Raw genomic sequence first — 22,786 nt, 5'->3', positions numbered from 1 at the left:
TGACCTGACAGAGACTGTTCCTGTCAATAGAATCTGCCTGATGACTTTTTGACTTATTTAAGGGAGCCAGCATTTCACAGTCTTTGATTAAACTGTTGCTCAGTGGCGGTTCTAGACCAATTTGACAGGGGGGGCCTGGCTGGGGCCAGTTATTTTCTGAGGGGGGCACAATAAATGCAGGACGAAAAAGACAAAGACAGTATGAAGTAATTGCGGATAACATTTTTTTTTTTAAAGTTAAATGCATCAATCTGGTGCACTTTGAGCACAAAATGAATTTATAGATGCTGCTCTCAACACTCAGATGAAAGAGAGCTGTATAATTTTCAAAAATCTTTAGAATATGATCACAACCAATAACAAATCACTTAAACTTGTCTATTCTTATTTTATGTTACCTAGTTAGCATTCTTTCTTTTTATTTATGCATTTAAATGTATGCATTTATTTTACTAATCTCTCCCCTTTTAAACTGTTTTCTTTTTTTTTACTGTCCTATAGTACACATTGCAATGATTTCTTACTTTATTTTTTACAACTATATTAAATAAATAAAGGTGTGCTCGCTCACAGAGGCTGTGTGCTCCTCCGTGGCGAGGACGGCTTGTGTTAAAAAAAAGAAAGAAAACATATTTGTAAAGTGGGGGCTATTGAGGGCTTGCGAGATACCGGTAGTGTTAGGTTTCCCGAGAAGGGACTGGAGATGAAAACCCGCTATGCAAGCACTAAAACAGAGACAGTGGTGAAATGTAAAAAAAAGGCTTTATTTTGTCCACGACACTGACAAGGAGTTGACGAAGCACACGTAGATGGAAGACATGGAGCTGGGCTGATCAGGAGGGGAGGCTGGACGTGGCAGGCAGAGGAGTATGTGGATCTGGAACAGGAAAAACAAGCAGGATTAGGAAATCATTTCCTTTCAGAAGGAGCATCAAAAAGTCACTGGGAAAAAACACTAGTAGGCCTGGACGATAGTTTACCACTGAAGATTAAACGAAGAACTGGCGAAGTCTGAGGATGGGAACCAGGGTTTTAAGCAGGTGAGTAGTGGCAATCAGTGAGATGAGCAGCAGCTGAGGAGGTGAGTTGGCGGGAATCGGAATGTAGGTAGCCACGCCCAGCCAGGGAGACAGACACACAGACAAGCAGACAAAACAAACAGACATGGGGAAAAAGAAAGAGAAAGTACTGCAGATCCTCACAGGTAGCTCGCGCTCGACGTGTTGGAGACCCCTGCTCTAATGGGTCCGACTAGCACAGAGGTCTGCAACCTTTTTGACCAAAAGAGCCATTTTGCTGCTTTTTCCAAAACATTTTTTTTTGTCTGGAGCCGCAAAACATATTTCATAGCTTGATAGCTAATAAAGTTGTATTTATTGTTATATCAGATATACAGTTTTTTTTCATTTATTAGGCTATTTATTACATTATATAAAACTGTTAACCTCTACTAAGAAACAAAGAACTCCTATAAGGAGAATTGAAAATAATACACAGGCCTACTTTAAAATAAATTAAACACAGCACTTGGGGAGTCCTCTGCACATTCGAAGGAAAAATAAATATTATTAAAATGGGCCCACTTTGAAATAAATAAAACATATAGCTGCACCCTAAAAATAGTTAAAGGTAGGGTAGGTAAGAATTGAGAAACCAGCTCGAGTGCACTAGAATTTGAAAAGAACACAACCGGAAAAATATGCCTCTTCCTTCAGACTTCCTCACAGAGCCCCTCCTCCAACACACACGAACGCGCACATGACCAATGAGGGCACGAGATAAATTTGTGCACAGATGGAAGGCTGACAGGCAGGTAGGCCATCCAGTTATTTTAGCCGGGCCGGCTCAGATGATTGGTCGTGCTTTTTACAGCGCTACGGCTTCCAGAGATACATTTTTGTATGTATTTATTGTCAAAGCATTTAATATATTCATTGCTATCGGGATGTTAAGAACATTCCATGGAATATAACAAAAAGTGTTTTCTGAAATAAATGACATACCCCATTGAATTATGACTGAAGATCGTCAGCTGTCTTCCTCTCCGTGTTGTTCCTCGATACGTAAAGGCTGACCTTTGACAACTTCTCTCTACATATCAAACATACCGGTAAACCAGCATCGTTTGCTGTGAAAGCATATAACTCTGTCCACACAGAATTAAATCCTGTGTTCCTCCGGTACTGTTCTTTGATTTATCCATACTTCGCTCATCGAGCCGGGGGTCAGGTTATTCACCAGCAGGAAAAGGCGCTCGCGCGGGACCGTAGCGGGATGTGACGCATGTTTTAGTTGACCTAATTAAAACCGTTTTGTTTTTATTTATGTGTCACAGTATAACCTCAAAATACAAGATACGAAATATTTTCAACCATGCAACAAAATATAAATAGTCCTACAAATACTTTTATTTCATTTCCTTCTTATTTTTGTCTAAGCTCAAGGGAGCCAGAGCAGAGGGCTTAAAGGGCCGCATGCGGCCCGTGGGCCACGGGTTGCCGACCCCTGGACTAGCATGACAAATATCGTTAGTTCCGCCTATTCCGTCAGCCAATAAATCGTTTAATCATACACTCTTTTTTTTATTTTTTTCATTTTCAGGGTGGCCACAGGGAGGTCCAAAGTCAGTGTTAGGGGGGCACTGCACTACCCCCCCCCCCCCCCCCCCCTAGAACCGCCCCTGCTGTTGGAGACGTATACAGACCATACACTGAAGATACAGATAGAGAGCCAGTAGGTGGCAGTATGCGTAAGGAGTCAACATTGACTGCAGGTTGAACAGGACTTACGCTCATTGACTCTCTCCGTTGAAATTTGGCAATGATGACTGATTACTGGTGGCTCTTGAGGGATTCAAATATTTTGAAGGAAATTGTAATGTAATTATGAGTATGAATCATGAAAACATAATAATTACAGGTAAAACACTGAGTAGCTGAATAAACATTTATCTGTGAGGATAGTGATAATTATGAATAATACGTCTGTGTGCATGTGCAAGTGTTATGTAAACACAGTGAGTGCCTTCACTGCATCACAGACCCTATGACTGGCAGCAGCAGCAGCAGAGAGAGAGAGAGAGAGAGAGAGAGAGAAAATCAACCATGTGTTGGTCTTACTGTCTCTCTCTCTAATTGCTTTGTCTCTGGTAATGCACTCCTTAATACACACGCACACATACACAAACTGGTCATCACTTCCACGCACTCCCATGATGCATCTGTCTAAGCCTAGAACAGTCAGGAGGGTGTATTCTCAAGTGTGTGTGTGTGTGTGTGTGTGTGTGTGTGTGTGTGTGTGTGTGTGTGTGTGTGTGTGTGTGTGTGTGTGTGTGTGTGTGTGTGTGTGTGTGTGTGTGTGTGTGTGTGTGTGTGTGTGTGTGTGTGGGGGCAGGGTTTAGATATTGTGCTGGTGCAGACTGGTTGTTTATGTTCTCTCTTTCTTCTGTTATAACTGTGTTCTTCTCTTCAGAGGATGGATGGATGTTTTTAGTGATGTGTGTTGTGTGTTGTGTGCTGTGTGTGGTCTGTTGTGTCTCGTGGCGTGAACTCCCTACATTGTTAATGGGCTGAGAGATATTCTGTGTGTGGGGACCATGTCGAATGTTGTACCTGCCACTCACGCACTAAGAGGACACCATTCTCTTGCAGTGGACAAAAACAAGCCGCGGGAGGCTAGCAGCAGACCCACAAACAGCACCAGCAGCTCCCCATCAGCAGCTCCATCAGCTCCGTCAGCAGCTCCATCAGCAGCTCCATCAGCAGCAGGGAACAGCCAGAGGGAGCAGCTAACTCCACCCGACCCGGTATGTGCTGTCTGATCCAGTTTTCAGCTTTATGATGCACATTCATCATGTGTCATGTGTCATGTGTCATCACCCTGTCAGAACCTTTATCAAGCAGCATCTTATAAATTATTGATTGATTTAATAAGATGAATAAATAACACAATACTGCACTGCATCCAATACATACAAAATATACAAAGGATATGAACACAATAAAGCAAGAGGACTTTTCCTGTGGTGGTTCTCTAGTGTTTGCTGTAGCTTTCAGACTGATTGCTGGTGTTTATACACCGGCTTCTATAGATGAAAAATTGTATAGTCCCCTTAATAATATTTTACGATATAACTTTTATACATATTGGGCCTCATGCATGAATATTTCCTGTGCAGACCTTTGATCTTATATTGTACATTAGGATTCATTCATTGTCTGTGTAATTCTTGCCTGCTTTAGGTACCAGAGGTGGTGCATTTACCAGGGACAGCAGTTCTCCCGGGGCCGGACCCTGACAGCCACTGCAATGGAGCCTCTGGCCTCGGGTTGAAACCAAAAACTGCATTGAGGTCCAGAGCAGGATCCCGCCTACAGAATGCATCCCGGCCGGGTGCAGGGGGGGGTTGGGGGGCAGAGCGGACGGTCGCTGCTAAACAGAACCAGAGTAAAGAGCAGGCAGAAAAGAAGAACCAGGCCCTCAGCCAGCTGAGGAGGCTGCTGCTGCAGGGGAACCGGAGGGTGGAGGCTCTGGCTACAGTCATCCAGCATCTCTTCACTGAGGTACTTACTTCATCAAATTACTGTTGAAACACCAGGAGCAAACGATGGGCCTCAATCTTTAATGAACTAAATAAACAGTGTATTTGGCGATTTGTTTAGCTAACCTATCTGTTAATATATACATCATTAAATGTGTTTGAATGTTATATGATATTAGATAGACCTTCCTTTTCCCTTCAGGATTTTTTGAGCAGGTTTAGGTCACTGCGGGGTCACAGCAGGCACATCTTTATCTTTAGGTGATGCCTCTGTTGATTGATTGTAGACATGTGTAATGGGAATTTGACCTGTTCCAATGTCCTCTTCTTTTATTGCCATTACTTCACAGGAGGGTTTAGAGTGATCCAGATGCAGACACAAACAGATGATTTCCGGTCTTTTGCTGCAGTTTAGAATGATGTTTATTTTTGCTTTACATACCAATGTTTAATTATACTGTGTCAAAGGTTGTGGTATGAGCATCTGCCGGGCTGGTGGAATCATTGTGCTCTTCCTCCTGTGTCCTCCTCCTCTCATGTCACCTGTGACCCCTTTTATAAACCCCGCCACCGCCAAGTGTTCAAAATAGTATTGCACTATAAATATAAATAAAGTAAACTGAGACACCAACAACACCCATAACATGTATTGACTAAAGCAGATATGGTTATGAGCAGTGTTGGGCAAGTTACTTTTAAAAAGTAACTAGTAATAGTTATAGTTACTGTTCTCAAAAAGTAACGCGTTACTTTATTAGTTACTAAATTATAAAAGTAACTAGTAACAAGTTACTTTACTTTAAAAATAATAACAATACAAATACAAGTTATTGTGTTGTTTTTTGCTGACTAGTTCTCTGAAGGCAACAGACTCGACCGTTGCGATGGCCAGCATATCCTCCACAACATACCTGGGAATCAATCTGTTTAGTTGACTCTGGGTGACATGTGGCGATTTTAAAAAATCGTTTTTTGGCTGTTTAGATGGTGTTGCTCCATCTGGGTCTCTGCCGGTGGTTGAGACGGTGGGGTCTTTGGCGACTAGTTTTATAGCCCCATGTACATTACTTAAGTGCTTCAGGAGATTGGCATTGCTGTTTTTCGATGTGGACAATGCTTTCTGTCCTGCACACAGTTTATATTTTACCGTAAGATTTGTTGCGTCCTTTATCCCCACAAATTGAAAATAGTGGTTATATTTCCAAGTTGCAAATGCGCTGCTGCTCTCGCTGATACTTGCATCTGCCATTGTGTGTGTGTGTGCTAGTGGTGAGCGTTGCCGTGTGTGTGTGTATCTGTTAGCATTAGCAAGTGTTTGTGTGTGTATTTTCCTTTATATATACAGTCTATGGTATTTTCCCCATAAGGCAAGACCCGCCCAACTCTGTCTTTGATTGGCTTACCCTGAAATGTTACCCCGCGTTAACCAATCATCACTCCCCTCTGGTTATTTTCACTTTTCCATGCTGCTGTGAGAGGACATCGCTGTATTCGCCTGTAAGTTACATCCGCAGGGAGATTCGGTTCAGTTCCATCACAGGATGTAATGCAGTAACGCACCCATTTAAATCACAGTAACAATAACGGCGTTACTTAATGGGAATAGGTAACTAGTAACGCTATTAGTTACCGCAAAAAGTAGTTGCATTACAGTAATGCGTTAATTTGTAACGCGTTTGTCCCAACACTGGTTATGAGCAGGCTAAGAATCAGTTAAATATGCAGACCAGAGGACAGTTCAGCAGAATGGATGATATTGATAATGGATGATATTGTTCATCTCCTTTTTTACTTGGCAAATCTTTTAACCTGTTAAGCCCGGTACCGGGGGCTGCAGGGTTTTTTTCTCCACAAAACTTTGTCTCAGGGCTTCTTAACATTTAAAAACCTATGAATGTTTCATACTCACTTAACGGGAAGAAACTCAGCTACCTGACGATACGAACCATTTTTACCGAAACAAAGCACAAGTCTCACAAGAAGCGTCTAAATGAGACACACTTAGCACCAGTGGCAAGCCGTCAGGGCCCTCTAGGCCAGTGGTTCTCAACTGGTGGGTCGCGGACCCATTTCGAGTGGGTCGCAGATGTGCGAGGGAAAAAAAAAAAAGTAAAAAAAAAAAAAACTTTTATTTTGAAAGACCGATTTTCTAACGCTGCGCATGCAGTTGGCGTTGGACTGGAAATGCGGAGAACATAAACGGTTTTGAAAACGTAGTGATCATCTTCTCAATAAAACATCTTTGCTGATATTTTTTCGAGTCTTCTGGCCAATCAGAATCAAGATAACGGCAGAATAACTTGGCGGTAGAACTACTCTTTATACATCCATGCATACATATTCAGATAAAAATGAACACGTAATTAAATACGACCCCCGGTTTGATGATTGACAGGTCACAGAACAATGGGGGCTATCTACCCTTATCCACAATTTAAAGTCATTCACACTCTCTGCTGGAACTGCTACCTCCGCGACCCGACCACGGATAAGCGGGAGAAGATGGATGGATGGACACAAACTATCTCCTCTTTACTCTTCTCTCTGTGTGGAGCAGCAAGTTCAGCTGTCAGAACAAAGTAAAAATAAAAGAATGGCATAAACTATTATTAAATATGTCGGGTAGTAATATATTTATTTATTTTCTTCTCAGAGTGTACCAGAATGCGTATTTATATGTTAGTATTTCTAAAAATTCTAAAAATGATGACCATCGTCAGATTAAACTTTCTTTAAAAGCATACTTTAGTTCTGTGAAGGGATATAAGGATATATGCACTGTTCTTCTCTTTAATTACAATTGTATGCTGATTTTTTGTTGAGTAGAGTTGAGCGGTTCAAAATTGTGGGTCGCGATTTATTGACGAAGAAAAAAGTGGGTCCCGAGGCCTGACCACTGCTCTGGCCCTCTGAGGGCCTAAGATATTCTAAAAAATAATATTTGAAAACATAAAAAAAAAAAAGATTCTCTGCGAGTTATGTGAGGAGAGGAGCTGATTTGTGGTCCTGCTATGAATTCACTGAGGGCCAGCTATAGTAACTCAATAAGAGAGTAATGTCCTTTATACAGTATATGGTAATGTCAAATGACTGTACAATTGACCAATCATATCTTCCCTCTAAATGGGTGGGCTTTATTTTCAAGGACTTTATGAAAAGTTCCGCCCGCTGTGAAGTCTATGGTTGAGGTCGGATAATCCAAAAATCAGCTCCTATCGTCTAACCCGATATATTGTCTATTCCTTGACCTCTGAGTGAAACGTCACAGGGTTAAGGGATAGTGGATAGGAGAATTCAAAAGGACTTAGGAGAAGAGACTGCTGTACCGCTGTAGAGAATCCGACTGCACTTTCACTATCCGACGTGTTTATGATGCGCCAGCGGACGTCATAAATGTGCGTCTGCTGCTGTGGGGAAACTATGGAAACTACAGTTTTCTATAGAGCGGACTACAACATGGATGTTTAATAAGAACGAGGACTACTGTAAACTCATCTAGAGACTCTGTACCGTGCTCTGACGCTGTTGCTTTATGCTTTATGAACGTGGACAACAGAGAAACATATTCTTCATGACCAAAGTTGGAATTGAAATAAAAAAGGAAAGTGAAACTTATGCTCGCCACCCTCTCCCTCCGGTCCACATTAATACAAATGATCCCAATACGTATGATTGTATGAACTATGAAAATATCTTAAAATCAATACAGACGTATTTATTATAAACGTTAGTCCTTAACATCTATCACTGTGTATATCACTATTCAAACATCTTTTAAAAGTTGAACAAACCCCACACAGCTCAGTAAAGACAGTGAAATGTTGACTTTATTTGATAATTTCAGTAAAAACTAACGTTCATATTTCTCTTTTTGATTATAATACTGATGAACGTTCAAAACAAAGCACTTTGGCAAGTTACCACATACGTTTTAAAATGCCTAATGAGCACCGTAACTTTCATTATATAATTTCTCGTTCATAATCGGCTGTTTCCCTGAACGGCCGACTGTTGTGTGACGGCAAATGCTGCGGCTGCAGGGCATTGTGGGCAGCATTTTCTCCTCTCCTTTCGGTGAGGGAGGTCCAGTGGTTCCTAAGTTAAAGGAGGTTATAAAGGAAGTTTGAAACCTCCTTTCATATCATGTAGAGAATTCCAACGGCACTTATCATGGCTGCCACTGAGGGACATCCGGGTCATTTCACTCCGTTAGGAAGGTTCCTAATAGACCAGCAGGAAGGGCCCTCAGATTTAGAGATACCCCTACCCGAGGTAGAACAAATGACAACAATGATTTTGCTTATCGTTAGGGTCTCCATTAATGAAATTGATTGTTGTCAAATTTTATTTTGGGGGAAAAAATGTTTTTTGGGTTGTTCTTTAGAACTACCCAAATCCCTGAAAGAGAGCCAAATTAGACCAGGCCGAATATGGGAAAGGTGACAAGAAAGCCCATAACTTGAGAATGACAACTCTTTTCCTCTTCAGATTTGCTGAGGTATGAACCAGGTGGCTGTCCTACATCACTAAATAGTCAGACAATTATTTAACTAAAAAAATACTGAATTATAGTCCTGTAAACTTAGCTTTAGTTTAGACGGAAATTGTACTTTTTGGTGATAGGAACATAGGACTCAATCACTTTTCTCTCATTGATCAGAAAAACAGAAATCCCTAAAAAATATACCATTACTGAATTGTCTAGGGTGCTATTGAACACTAACCAGTAGTTGTATGGAAATATCTGGTACAGTTCTATTGCAAATGAGATTTCTTTAGACATAGGCCTACCTCTTCTCTGAGACAGTCAAATTCTGAATGGGGGATAAGTGGCATAATAACCTATAAATTAAGAATGCTCACTCTGATGGTCATTATATTTGGAGAGGGAAATACCAGGTGGCTGAACTACATCGCCAAATAGTCAGAATAAGAGTAACCCAATACAATAAAGTGTATTAGTTCTAAATTGCAAGCCTCTAAAACATAGGTGTAAATAGTAAAGGTTTTATTGAAACTGGAACCTTAATTCAAAGTACAGTATACAATTAATCAAATAATTCAGTGAGAGGTCAAGTCTATAGATACTAGAATATAATGTTAAATGTCAGGTTCCTCAGAAACGTTAGGGGAAACATTTTGACGTTCTGTCAATGTGTCCCCTGGTTGAATGGCCCCATCTCCGACAATCCACCCCTTGCCAACAGGACTCCATAACAAGGGTTTGGGTTTGGGCTGTGACACCATATCGCTGTCTGAAACATTGCTCTTTACATTTTGTTGAAATGCATCCTCTGTTGGCGGCAGATTTTCTGAGGCTGCATCTGTTGTTTATGAAATTATGAACCTCAGTTCATCCAAGTTTGTGCACATCAGTCCAATTTCCTTTTTTCCATATAGCAGAAGCGCCAATTGTCTTGCGACTGGCAAAGACTCTTCCAAGCTGGCAGAGAGTCCAAAATGGGCCAGATCTTTGAGCTCGCTGAGATGGGTCTTGAGTTTGGTGAATGCTGTTGTCTTTCCCCATAGAGAACCGCAGTGACGCGTCCAAAAACCCGGAAGTAAGTTAGCATTTTTAGCATTTCCGGTTCCTTCGTCAAAAAGCAATGCATTTTTTCCATAGGGTTTTGGAAAATAGCTCGAAATAAGGTCTGTGGTTGACACAAATTTAAGAGATAAATCACGTTTTGTTCTATGACATTAAATACATCAGCAGTGACCCCACTGGGGATTTTTGAAGAGTTTACGTGTCTGAAAAACGGTGGTTGTTACGAGTGGCTGAATAGGACTACAGAAATTGTCGAGGCCGTTGTACGTCATTACGCCTAACACGTAAACACTCCCGCTAAGTTTGTTTTCCCCTGTGTTCTGCTTGAAAGCAAGTACATGCCTATCTTTAGTATCTGTATATCTATATCTGACCATTAGAATCTGTATTTTTGAAATATTCGTTTTTAACACCGTAGTTTTACAAATGATAGAATAATTAGTTACCAGTGTTTTCCAATTTTACTCGGCAGTTTGTTTCGTTAGCTAACGTTAGCTAAAGCTAGCTAAAGCTAGCGCTACTAGTTAGCTACGCAATGGTTTGTTCAGGGCTCGAGCTTAAGGACGTCCCGTCGTCTCGGGGCCGAAAAAATAGTGTCGGCGAGGATAAAAAATAATTTAGGGACGAATTTGGGACGAGAGTTAAAATAAAAATACCCTGCTAACTCTACTACAAACTGCGATGAAAATGAAACCGACTGCACGTTTTGTGTAGCACACAGTTATTAAACCTCCTTGTCAACATAAACACACACGCACAAAACATTTAGCAACCCGCGAAATACACACACACACACACACACACACACACACACACACACACACACACACACACACACACACACACACACACACAGAGTACGTAGCTACAGCTGTGCCCGCAAATTCCTGGCCCGCAAATTTGCGGGTCTAGCTACTGAGTGTGTATTTCGCGGGTTGAGTGATGTAAAATGACAATGGTATCCCGTGGAGGAATTCTGAAATGTTTTACCGTTACATCACAAAAACGCACAGCAGAAACAGACCCTGGAGCGCGGGCCTATTTATTTACTTACTCCTCTTCATCCCCTATGGGTAATAAGGCTGAGATGAGAACCCTCCATCGTATTTAGTCCTTAGCAATATGCTGCGCATCTCCCCATGTATGGATGGGTACCGAGCCCCGGTATTAAGCGGGCTCCGACAGTGGTAACGTTAAGCTCCGACGTTATCTGACTTTTATCGGTACTGGAGACATTTAAAAAATATATGTAATATGTATTATTGCTACACAAACATTATATCGCAGTTTTAGTTTAGCCAACTCCGTTTCTAATATGCAATAAGACTACAACATTTGTCTAGGATGTATTTTCGAGCTTTCCAATCCAGACAAGATTTCTCTCCCGTCTGTGTGCGAGGGGGCGGGGCAGTTTGTAAAGGTCTCCTGACTGTGTTACAGACTGTCATACTGGTTAGTGGTTACTCTGGGTTCTGTCTTTAGGACAGAGTGTTGGATTTCTTTTTTAATTGGATGGGACTTGATTTGATTCAATATTAGAGTAATTTTCTCGTTTGTGTGTTTGTTTAAATATATTTGGCCTTTGTTCATGTGATTGACTCAAATAAAAAGATGGATGAATTATCATCTAATGATTTGTATGATGTTTTATTTATGTTAAAGGTCACTTTGAATGATTTTAACTAATGATAATGTAGAAAAACTAATATTTTAAATTCGGGATGGTCCACATTAATTTCGGGACGGCTTAGATTGTATTTCGGGACGGTTCCGGGAGGATGGTGAAAAAGGTTAGTCGAGAGCCCTGGGTTTGTTGCTTTGCTCCGGGTTGCAGCCACAGGTCTTCGCATGAAACGTGCTTGTTCTATCGTTTCCCGGCCAATGTTTTCCAAAGGAGAGTCTGGATTTGTGCCATGAGGTAAGCTGACGTTACATTTTTGTCCATGTCACGTTGAAATGTAAATGATGGGTAGATGGGTACTGTATCGCCGTTTTAGAGATGGCGCTGCTGAAAAGACCGCAACATAAGTAAAGATAATGAATAAATCCAATTAAAACCTTTGTGGCTTATATGATAAGTCTAATTAGTACAAGCAGCATAACGTTTCACCATGTAACTAAAGATTGTAGTGAGGGAAATAAGTTTGACATATTGAACTAATAACAAATCACCTCTGGCTGGCAGAGAACTCTCTGCTCCATAGCTTCTCTTGGACGTAAAATCACATGTACATTTTACATTTATATTCAATCTAATATTCCATCCCTCACATACTTTTGTATATAATAACTTATATTTAGTTTTTCTTGTTATGCTGCTGCAACACAAACATTTCCCAAATTGGGATCAATACAGTAATATCTTATCTTAATTAATTAAGAAATATAACTATTATAATTAGTGTAGCAGCTGACACCTATTTTCAATATGGATTAATCTACCATTTATTTCTTTAGTTCAATTTTGATCTATAAAAATGTCAAAATAGTGAAAATGTTCACGAGACTTATCAAAGTGCAAGGTTATATCTTTAGATGTTTTGTTTTAGCCTATGTACTGTATGTCTTAATGCTCTTATATGTGACGGGGTGACTTCCATGAAAGTAATATTTTATATCTTCCCTACAGACGAGTTGACAGGAAACCTAACACTAACAACCACAACATTGCAAAGGCGAGTAAATGTAAATTAAAAACGATTCACAATTTTTTTATTTCTTCTTCTTCCTTGCAGTGAGGTGAAGCTGACCTTGCACTTGGTGCCAGTAAGGATGTTTCCCACACAGGCTGAATGTTTCTCCTTCCTTACTGACACAGAAGCCCTTGATTTGCAATGCTTCACTAATTGTCATTTCCCTGGCTCTTTAGGGACACTTTACCTCCAGCACAGCGGAAGACCCTACCAGACCATCTGGAGATGCCCCCAACAATCCTGACTCATGGACCTGCATCTGGGTTGCAGTGGTGAATGCCCTGACGCCCTCACATTCAGTCATAGTCCCCCACTGTACAGACAAAACACCATCAAGGGTCTGTTGTTGCCCTAGCACTCTGATAATAAGGGAAGCAGTCACACGCTTTGACCTCAGGACAGCTCCAAAGTTGCTGGCAGTCAACCTTCCTTTCCTGAACAAATGCCAGTTTGGGTTGGTTCGCTGACCAGTGGTAGCTACCTGAATTGCCCTCTGTTGCTCTTCAGACAATGCCATGCTTGCCACAATTAACTCAGGTCCCTGACGCCCAACAGATTTGATAATTTCAGGAACAGTAAGTGTTTCCAAGCTGCAGTGTTCCTCTTCTGGCTCGGGGGAGAGAAGCCAAGAAATTCCTGAGAACCTGCCCCCGAGTCTGTCCCTCAGCCAGTCACGATCTTCGGAGGTCGCCTCTCTTATCAGGGGGTTAAATTAGTTATTGGTTGGAGGAAATAGCTCCTCCACTGAATGCATACGTTTAGCTGCCTTTGGCTTCTTCCACTGACAGGGGGTGTCAGTGCAGCTGAAATTGTGGATGGCAAAGATGGCTCATGCAGCCGCATGACTGCATTTCCATTCTCCACATGGGCATTCACATTTTGTGGAGAGAATTCCCTCTTCCCCTGTAGATACCTGTGGTGGTGGGATTGTTGTATTATTTAAAATATATTTACATTTGTAATGCCTTCCCAATTATCCCTTTAATTGTTTATAGCCTACTGTATGTTTATTTCATGGATATTTCTGTGTTTTCTGGTGTGTAATATTTGTAATCTTGGGGCCTCTTCTCTTTACGTCTACATGCTACCACTGGCTCTGATAATGAAGAACAACAAAATAAGTTACCATAGCTATGCGGATGACACACACATTTATGAAACCATTTCACCAGGAGACTATGCTCCAATTCAAACACTGAGTAAGTGCGTTGAACAAATCAATGACTGGATGTGTCAGAACTTTCTCCAATTAAACAAAGATAAAACTGAAGTGATGGTTTTTGGAGCCAAGGCAGAACGTTTAAAAGTTAGCGCTGAGCTTCAGTCTGCAATGTTCAAAACAACAGATAAAGCCAGAAATCTAGGTGTAGTCATGGACTCTGACCTGGGTTTCAACAGTCACATTAAAACAGTTACTAAATCAGCTTACTATCACCTAAAGAACATATCTAGGATTAAAAGACTAATGTCACAGCAGGATTTGGAAAAACTTGTCCATGCTTTTATCTTCAGTAGACTCGACTACTGCAATGGTGTCTTCACAGGTCTCACTAAAAAACCTATAAGGAAGCTTCAGCTGATTCAGAACACCGCTGCTCGAGTCCTCACTAACACTAAGAAATTGGATCACATCACTCCTGTTCTGAAGTCTTTACACTGGCTTCCTGTGTGTCAAAGAATAGATTTAAAAATACTGCTGCTGGTTTATAAAGCACTGAATGGTTTAGGCCCAAAATACATTTCTGACCTCCTGCTAAATTATGAACCATCCAGATCTCTCAGGTCTTCAGGGACTGGTCAGCTTTCTGTCCCCAGAGTCAGAACTAAACATGGTAAAGCAGCGTTTAGTTATTATGCTCCAAATATCTGGAACAAACTCCCAGAAACCTGCAGGTCCGCTGCAACTCTTACTACTTTTAAATCCAGGCTGAAGACTTTTCTTTTTGTCGCTGCTTTTAATTGAACTATTCATATCTTAAACTGCACTGTAACTTTTATCCATGTATTTTTTTTTTTATGTTTATTTTATTAGCTTTTCTTTTTAATGACTGATTTTAAATGCCATTTTCTTAATGTCTTTCATTTTTTGTAAAGCACTTTGAATTGCCTTGTGTTGAAAAGTGCTATTTAAATAAACTTGCCTTGCCTAATAAAGATTTCATGTGACACATAAAATTGATTTGTTGATGGGAATTCATGTGAATAAATTAACTCTAGGTTAACGGTACTCTTGCTATCACTACTCACCGACACTATAAACCTTGTCCCTCATGCTAGCCCTGACAACACCGGTAAGCACACCTTCATCTAGGCTGCACGGTTTTACGTGTCCTGACTTGTAGTGTTTCTCTCCTCTATCTACACTCTTCTTGTCATCTTTGTAAAACGATATCAGACTGGTAATTGACACAGCCATGACTTCTAGTTAAATTCAGTGTGGCTAAAATTAAAAGCTTTGTTAAAATATGCAAGCGCGCGAAAGTCAAAGTCAGCTTTATTGTCAAAACTTCTACATAATAATAATAGATTTAATTTGTTAGCGCTTTTACAGGTGCTCAAAGACGCTTTACAGATATAGTGAAGAGAAAAGAAAAGAAAGGAACAACAAATAAATATATAGTTAAAGTTAAAGTCAAATAATACTAAAACAATCATGCATTAAAGAGGTTGAAGAGGTGAGTTTTTGTGAGTTTTTTGAAGGTGGTGAGGTCGGTGCAGTCTCTGATGGGTCGTGGGAGTGAGTTCCAGAGGGAGGGGGCAGCGACGGAGAAGGCTCTGTCCCCCCAGGTCCGGTGATTGGTGCGGGTGGGGATGGATAGGAGGTTGGCTTCTGATGAGCGGAGGCAGCGGGAAGGGGTGTGGTGGTGCAGCAGGTCTGTGAGGTAGGGGGGGCCTGGTTTTTGAGGGCTTTGTAAGTAATGAGAAGGACTTTGAAGTTGATTCTTTGACGGACTGGGAGCCAGTGGAGGCTCTGGAGGACGGGAGTGATGTGGTCTCGGGAGCGGGTGTGGGTGAGGAGGCGGGCAGCAGAGTTCTGGATATGTTGGAGTTTATTGAGGACGTTGGATGGTATGCCATAGAGGATGCCATTGCAGTAGTCGAGTCGTGAAGTGATGAATGCATGAATCAGGGTTTCAGCAGCAGAGGAGGAGAGTGATTGGCGGAGTCGGGCAATGTTTTTGAGGTGAAAAAAGGCGGTCCTGGTGATGTGATTTATGTGGTGGTTGAATTTGAGCTGACTGTCGAAAATGACTCCGAGGCTGCGGATGTGAGGGGGGGGAGATATAGTGTGGCTGTCAATGGTGAAGTTGAAATTCTGGATGTCTTTGATACGGGATGGGGGGCCGATGATGATGTCTGATTTGGCACTGTTCAGTTGGAGATAGTTTGTAGAAATATCGTTTCCCACAGCGTGACATGTATACATAAAATAAAACAAAAAGGGCCTAGATAAACGTGGTATACATTAAACAAAACAAAAAGGGCCTAGATAACCGGGGTATGCAGTTTAAAATGTTAATATATTTAAAGTGTTCAAAGTGCAGTTTCAGTGCAAGTCAGTTGAAACGATCTTAAGGTGGCGTGACGTTGAAGTCGTGCGACCCTGCTGCTGTACTGGCTTGTAGTTTGTCTATAGCATAACGTTAGCATTTTGCTTCTGGCAACTAGATTTAGGATTCAAAAGTTATAAAAGTAGGGTTGACATGTGGAGATTATCCGGCTGAACAAAACGTGATCCCTCTCTTAAATGTGTGTCAACCACAGACCTTATTTCGAGCTATTTTCCAAAATCCTATGGAGAAATTGCATTAGTCCCAGACACACCCTGTCACCCGTGGTGTCCCTCAAGGGTTGGTCCTCTGGCCCACTCTGTTCACCCTGTACACTCTGCCCCTTGGCCGTGTCATCAGCCAGCAGGGAATATCATTCCATTGCTACGCTGATGATGCGCAGCTATATATAAAGACAGACCCTATCCCACATGCATCCTCACTGTCACCATCATCATCACCATTCCCATGAACATCCTTTAACATTTTTAGCATTGAGGAGATAAAGGCTTGGATGCAGCAAAACTTCCTGCAGCTAAATAGCTCCAAAACAGAAGCTATTTTAGTTGGCACACCAAACCAGATCCAGCCATCCCCCATGACCCACATCACCTTTTCTGGCTAAAACATACCCCTCTCCACAGCAGTTACCAACCTGGGTGTAAGATTTGACCGACATCTGACCTTTGACACCCACATCAAACACCTGTGCAAAACCTCCTACTACCACCTCAGGAACATTGCAAAACTCCTGTCAGATGCTGAACAACTGGTCCATGCCTTCGTTTCCTCAAGGCTTAACTATTGTAACGCTCTCCTCATCGGGACTCCTAGCGGGAGCCTTGAGAAGCTCCAATACGTACAGAACAGTGCTGCTAGGATCCTGATGAGGGTGAGAAAGTACAACCACATCACACCTGTTCTTCATTCCCTCTACTGGCTTCCTGTCTCATTCAGGATTGAATACAAGATCTCACTGCTCACCCATCAGTGCATCCACGGGAACGCTCCTTCATACCTGAAGGAACTTCTCACATCACAAACCTCCACTTGCAACCTCCGCTCCACAACAAACCATCTGCTTCGCCCCCCCCCAGGACCAAACTCGCACAATGGGGGATCGGGCTTTCTGTGCAGCTGCTCCACACCTGTGGAATTCCCTCCCAGACCACCTGAGGACTCCCCAGACCACTGAAGCCCTTAAGAAAGGCCTAAAAACAAATGTTTCGGCAAAAGTGCAGATCTGTAATGAGGACCCATCTCTGAAGAATAACACAAGTGTTATAACCTCAAGCAAAACAAATGTCCCAAACTACAGGAAGTACTTGAGGAGTAATGGAAACAAGACTGCACTCTGCATGTTTGTGAGCAACTACATTGCCACTGCTGCCACACAGAGACTACACTCAGGATTTGACGAAGGGGAGGAGGTGAAGAGCATCTGCACAGCAGGAGTCAGCAGTTTGACATCACTGTACAGTGATCAGGAGGAGACAGATACAAGGATGGTGCTCCATGCCATACATCTTGCAGAGTCATATTCCCGCATCATTGTGAGGTCTGATGACACAGGTGTGGAAGTACTGCTCATATATTATGCAAGCAAATACATGTTTGGTTCATCTCTAGTGTACATGCATGCAGGCCATGGAATGAGAGAGAGATATGTCCCCAACAACACCATATGTGAGAAAATTGGAAAAGACATGTCTAACTGTCTACCAGCATGTCTTGCACTCACTGGCTGTGGCACAACAAGTAGTTTGTACAGAATAGGAAAGACAATCAGCATCAGCAGGTCGTTTGTGACCCTGACCAGAGCTGTTCCAGTGCTGTGGGCGGAACGGAAACCGGACTGGAATTTCTCAAATACCTCATTCACACCAACGCAACTCCGGTTCAAGCTCCGTGCTAGAGCTTTTCAGGTTCAGAACCGGTTCTTCGGTTTAGCTCCGGCTCTTTTCACACCGCCCAGAGTCCGACTGGTGCTGCATCATTGCGTCATCGTTTGCGTCATGACGTAACCGTTTGCGTGCCTGCTTCATAAAGCCAAAGCGCGCGGAAACCCCTCACAGCTGACACCGACAACAACAACAATGGTCGATTGTGCTCCAGCTTCCTCTGTACCTCTTCAGAAGACCAGATTCCCAGTAGGTAGCTGGTCTCTTCAGTGGACCACTGCTGCTTGTTAAGTTTCTCCATCGTTGTGTACAAACTGGATAAAACGCCAGCTTTTTTTGTTGTTGTTCAGGAGTTGATCTGCCCCTGCCCCCGCCTTGACGTAAGCGTGACGTATGTGGTGCTTTTGCTCTGGCCGGATAATTTTTTGGGGCTCGAAATGAACCGGATTCCGGAGCTAAGAGGCTGCTCCGCTGCGTTGTGAACACCCGGTGCTTTTCAAGCTCCAGCTACGAACCGGCCCTTAAACACCATTGGTGGGAATGAGGTAAAAGAGGCCGTTTAGGTGGAGATGGTTCTGAAGCTGGGCGGCAACTACATGTCTAACTGTCTACCAGCATGTCATGCACTCACTGGCTGTGGCACAACAAGTAGTTTGTACAGAATAGGAAAGACAACAGCATTCACCAAACTCAAGACCCATCTCAGCGAGCTCAAAGATCTGGCCCATTTTAGACTCTCTGCCAGCTTGGAAGAGTCTTTGCCAGTCGCAAGAGAATTGGCGCTTCTGCTATATGGAAAAAAGGAAATTGGACTGATGTGCACAAACTTGAATGAACTGAGGTTCATAATTTCATCAACAACAGATGCAGCCTCGGAAAATCTGCCGCCAACAGAGGATGCATTTCAACAAAGAGCAATGTTTCAGACAGTGATGGTGTCACAGCCCAAACCCAAACCCTTGTTATGGAGTCCTGTTGGCAGGGGGTGGATTGTCAGAGATGGGGTCATTAAACCAGTGCTATTTACAAAACTCCCAGCACCTACAGAAGTGAGAGACATTACTTGCTTGTATTGCAAAGATGCAAAGTGTGGAGAGAGTGGAAAGTGCCAGTGCCTCTCTGTTGGCCTTCCCTGTACGGCAGGGATCACCAACTACATTTGTCCAAGGGCCAAAATGTATCCAATAGACACTATCGCGGGCCATCGATTTTTATATAGCCCAGAATTTTGAAGACCGCATAAAGCTTAGCAGACTCATCACGCTAACGAAGGATCACTTATAGGCAGGGTTGGGAGGGTTACTTTGTAAATGTGATCAGTTACTGTATACTGAATTCATGCTCTGAAAGTAATCAGAATACAGTTACGTGTCTTAAAAATGTAACGTATTCAGATTACTTTTAGAATACTTTCTTTTTAAATAACAGATGGGTATGTTTTGGTGAACAGGAGACACTTTTTTTTACTGTTTTAATGGCTTATCAAGAACTCAAACACAACATCTTGGTGTCATTCTGGACAGCTCCCTCTCATCTGCACCCCACATAAAAAACATCACCCGGACTGCATTCTTTGTACTGTCTTAAAACCTTTCCTTGGAATATGTTATGAATTGTAAGGTGTCCTTGGGTGCATTGAAAGGCGCCCCTAAATAGAATGAATTATCATTATTATGTATTATTATTATCTGAAACGATTTAATAACTTTTAAAACTGTTTCCAGTCACTTGCCCCATGCATTCAGCAGCAGCAGGCCATTCACTTTGATTTGATCCCGTTATGAAATGTCATAATTTCGACAATAAATAAATGCTACATAAACGTTGTCTTGCACATTTTATCTAACCATCTCTGTTTCTAACTTTCAATATATTTTAAAAGAGATCTCTCTCTCTCTCATATACGTGCGGGGGCGGGGACTCACAGACACGCTGCATCTGTCTCTCGCTTAGACATGCTGCAGCGCTGTGCAGTGTGCACACAGTTCTGCCGGTAATTAGGGCCCGAGCACGATGTGCTAGGACCCAACGGCGTCCTAGCACGAAGTGCGAGGAAACCTATTGTTATTGGTGGAATTATTAGGGCCCGAGCACGATGTGCTAGGACCCAACGGCGTCCTAGCACGAAGTGCGAGGAAACCTATTGTTATTGGTGGAATTATTATTATTATTATTATTATTATTAGGGCCCGAGCACGATGTGCTAGGACCCAACGGCGTCCTAGCACGAAGTGCAAGGAAACCTATTGTTGTTGGTGGAATTATTATTATTAGGGCCCGAGCACGATGTGCTAGGACCCAACGGCGTCCGAGCACGAAGTGTGAGGAAACCTATTGTTATTGGTGGAATTATTATTATTATTATTATTATTATTATTATTATTATTATTATTATCTTTAGTCACCATCTTTCCTGTTTTTGAGGCCTTTAGGATGCTGACAAAGTTGTATAATTTTGCACGGACGCCAGGACCGGTAAACATTGCAACATTCTGGAGTCAATGGGTTAAAATATTCCAACGTGCTCAATAGCGCCACCTATCAAAATCCCATTTCGGAATACATTTACAAAGTTGCACCGTAACTCTGAATGACCTGAAATTTTGCACACATATCCGAGTGGACCTGCTCTACAAATAATCCTCTTGGAACCCTAAGCTCCGCCTACATTTATGTTCTTCTAAATTAGCATAATGTTCAAAACAGTTAAATATTCACTTAAATTTCAATTTTCAGTTTTTCAACACCAAACTTCATATCCCGCATCGGTGGAAGGTCAGACACATTACCGTCGAAAATGAGCATGTTATGACTATAAATATTGCCACCGTCAATCAAAACGTACTCGCAAAAAGGCGGGGCTTAGAAAGAAATGCTCATAACTCATCAACAATGTATCCAAACAACACAGATTTCGGTAAATAGGTTCAAACTGTTTTGGGAAATAGGCACACCAAAGCATTATCATTTTAGACTATAGGGGGCGCCCAAAACAACACCAATTTATAACTCAAGAGCGGATGGACTAATTATTATTTAATTTTTTTAGACATACTCTCAGGGTGACTACGAACTCAGATTTAAAGTGTCGCAAATAATTCAGAATGTGGGCGTGGCCTATACATTTTTTTTAAATTGCGATAGCATAATATGAGCTTCGGACGCAAAACTTGGGACACACGTCAGAGCCCACGACTTTATTGAGAATGTAAAAAAAACCGTAATTTTTCAAAAAAGCTGCTCACCAGCGCCCCCTATTGTGTGGTAGTCACATATAGTTTCTTAGAACTTCACGATGTTTGGCACAGACATTCCTCATGGAATTGCGGACATATTTGTAAATAGATTCCATTAGCCCCACCCCCCAAAAAGAAAGTCGGACATTTTGAAATATGTGCGTTTTTCAGCCATTTTAAGCACATTCTTGCAAACTGCTCCTAGGGGAATGATCGGAAAAAATCCAGTCCAGGACAAGTTCAGCCCCTATCCAATATGATGCCAAATTGAGAAGAACATTTTTGATAACTCAATCGTGGAGGTCGTAAGCTAACAGCGAATAAACAATTTTGACGATTTACATGTCGCAAATGACTCCAAACTACTCCATATTACTCAAATACAGTTGTTCCAATATTCACGAAACGCTATATCTACATTACTATTATGATTGCACACATATTTCAAATTGCTTTCCATTAGCCCCGCCCCCCAGAAAGTCGGCCATTTTGAAATAAGTGCGTTTTTCATGCATTTTAAGCACATTCTTGCGAACTCCTCCTAGGGGAATGATCGGAAAAATTCCAATGCAGGACAAGTTCAGCCCCTATCAAATATGATACTTAATTGAGGAGCATATTTTGGAAAAATTACTCGTGGAGGTCGTAAGCTAACAGCGAATACACCATTTTTGACGATTTACATGGCGCAAATTGCTCCAAACTGCTCGCATATAGTTTTTCCGATATTCACAAAACACTGTATATACATTACTATATTGATTGCACACATATTTCAAATTGCCTTCCATTAGCCCCGCCCCCCAGGAAGTTGGCCATTTTGAAAGATTTGCGTTTTTCAGCCATTTTAAGCACATTCTTGCCAACTCCTCCTAGGGGAATGATCGAAAAAATTCCAATCCAGGACAAGTTCAGCCCCTATCTAATATGATACTTAATTGCGGAGCACATTTTTGAAAAATCACTCGTGGAGGTCGTAAGCTAACAGCGAATACACAATTTTTGACGATTTACATGGCGCAAATTGCTCCAAACTGCTCGCATATAGTTTTTCCGATATTCACGAAACGCTGTATACACATTACTATTATGATTGCACACATATTTCAAATTGCCTTCCATTAGCCCCGCCCCCCAGGAAGTCGGCCATTTAGAAATATGTGCGTTTTTCAGCCATTTTACATTACATTACATTACATTACATTACATTGCATTTAGCTGACGCTTTTATCCAAAGCAACTTACAATAAGTGCATTCGACCAGGAAGATACAACCTTGGAGAAAACAGAATAATATAAGTACATCAGGTTTCATAG

General features: G+C 41.8%; 1 protein-coding gene and 1 long non-coding RNA gene across 4 annotated transcripts in view; one reads left to right on the top strand and one right to left on the bottom strand.

Annotated features, from left to right (window-relative positions):
• The window catches only part of LOC307043569 (uncharacterized protein), a 204,689-nt gene that overhangs the window by 120,359 nt on the left and 61,544 nt on the right, over window positions 1-22,786 (top strand). For all 3 annotated transcript variants that reach the window (XR_013809407.1, XR_013809408.1, XM_079688088.1), the window contains exons 5-6: window positions 3,651-3,805; window positions 4,242-4,562. Coding sequence is in view for 1 of the 3 variants with exons in the window: in XM_079688088.1 (XP_079544214.1) it covers window positions 3,651-3,805; window positions 4,242-4,562 (476 nt within the window). In the remaining 2 variants the exon portion in view is untranslated. The remainder of the gene's footprint in view (window positions 1-3,650; window positions 3,806-4,241; window positions 4,563-22,786) is intronic.
• On the bottom strand, window positions 744-2,595 carry LOC307044354. The gene is made up of 2 exons (XR_013809610.1): window positions 981-2,595; window positions 744-877 (listed from the first exon to the last, which is right to left on the bottom strand). It is a non-coding gene; the product is annotated as an uncharacterized lncRNA (long non-coding RNA).

Source organism: Notothenia rossii (assembly GCF_949606895.1).
Source record: "Notothenia rossii genome assembly, chromosome: 1".
In the NCBI taxonomy this organism is placed as follows: Eukaryota; Metazoa; Chordata; class Actinopteri; order Perciformes; family Nototheniidae; genus Notothenia; species Notothenia rossii.
Note: the sequence above shows the minus strand (reverse complement) of the source record. Positions and strands in the feature narration are given on the sequence as shown.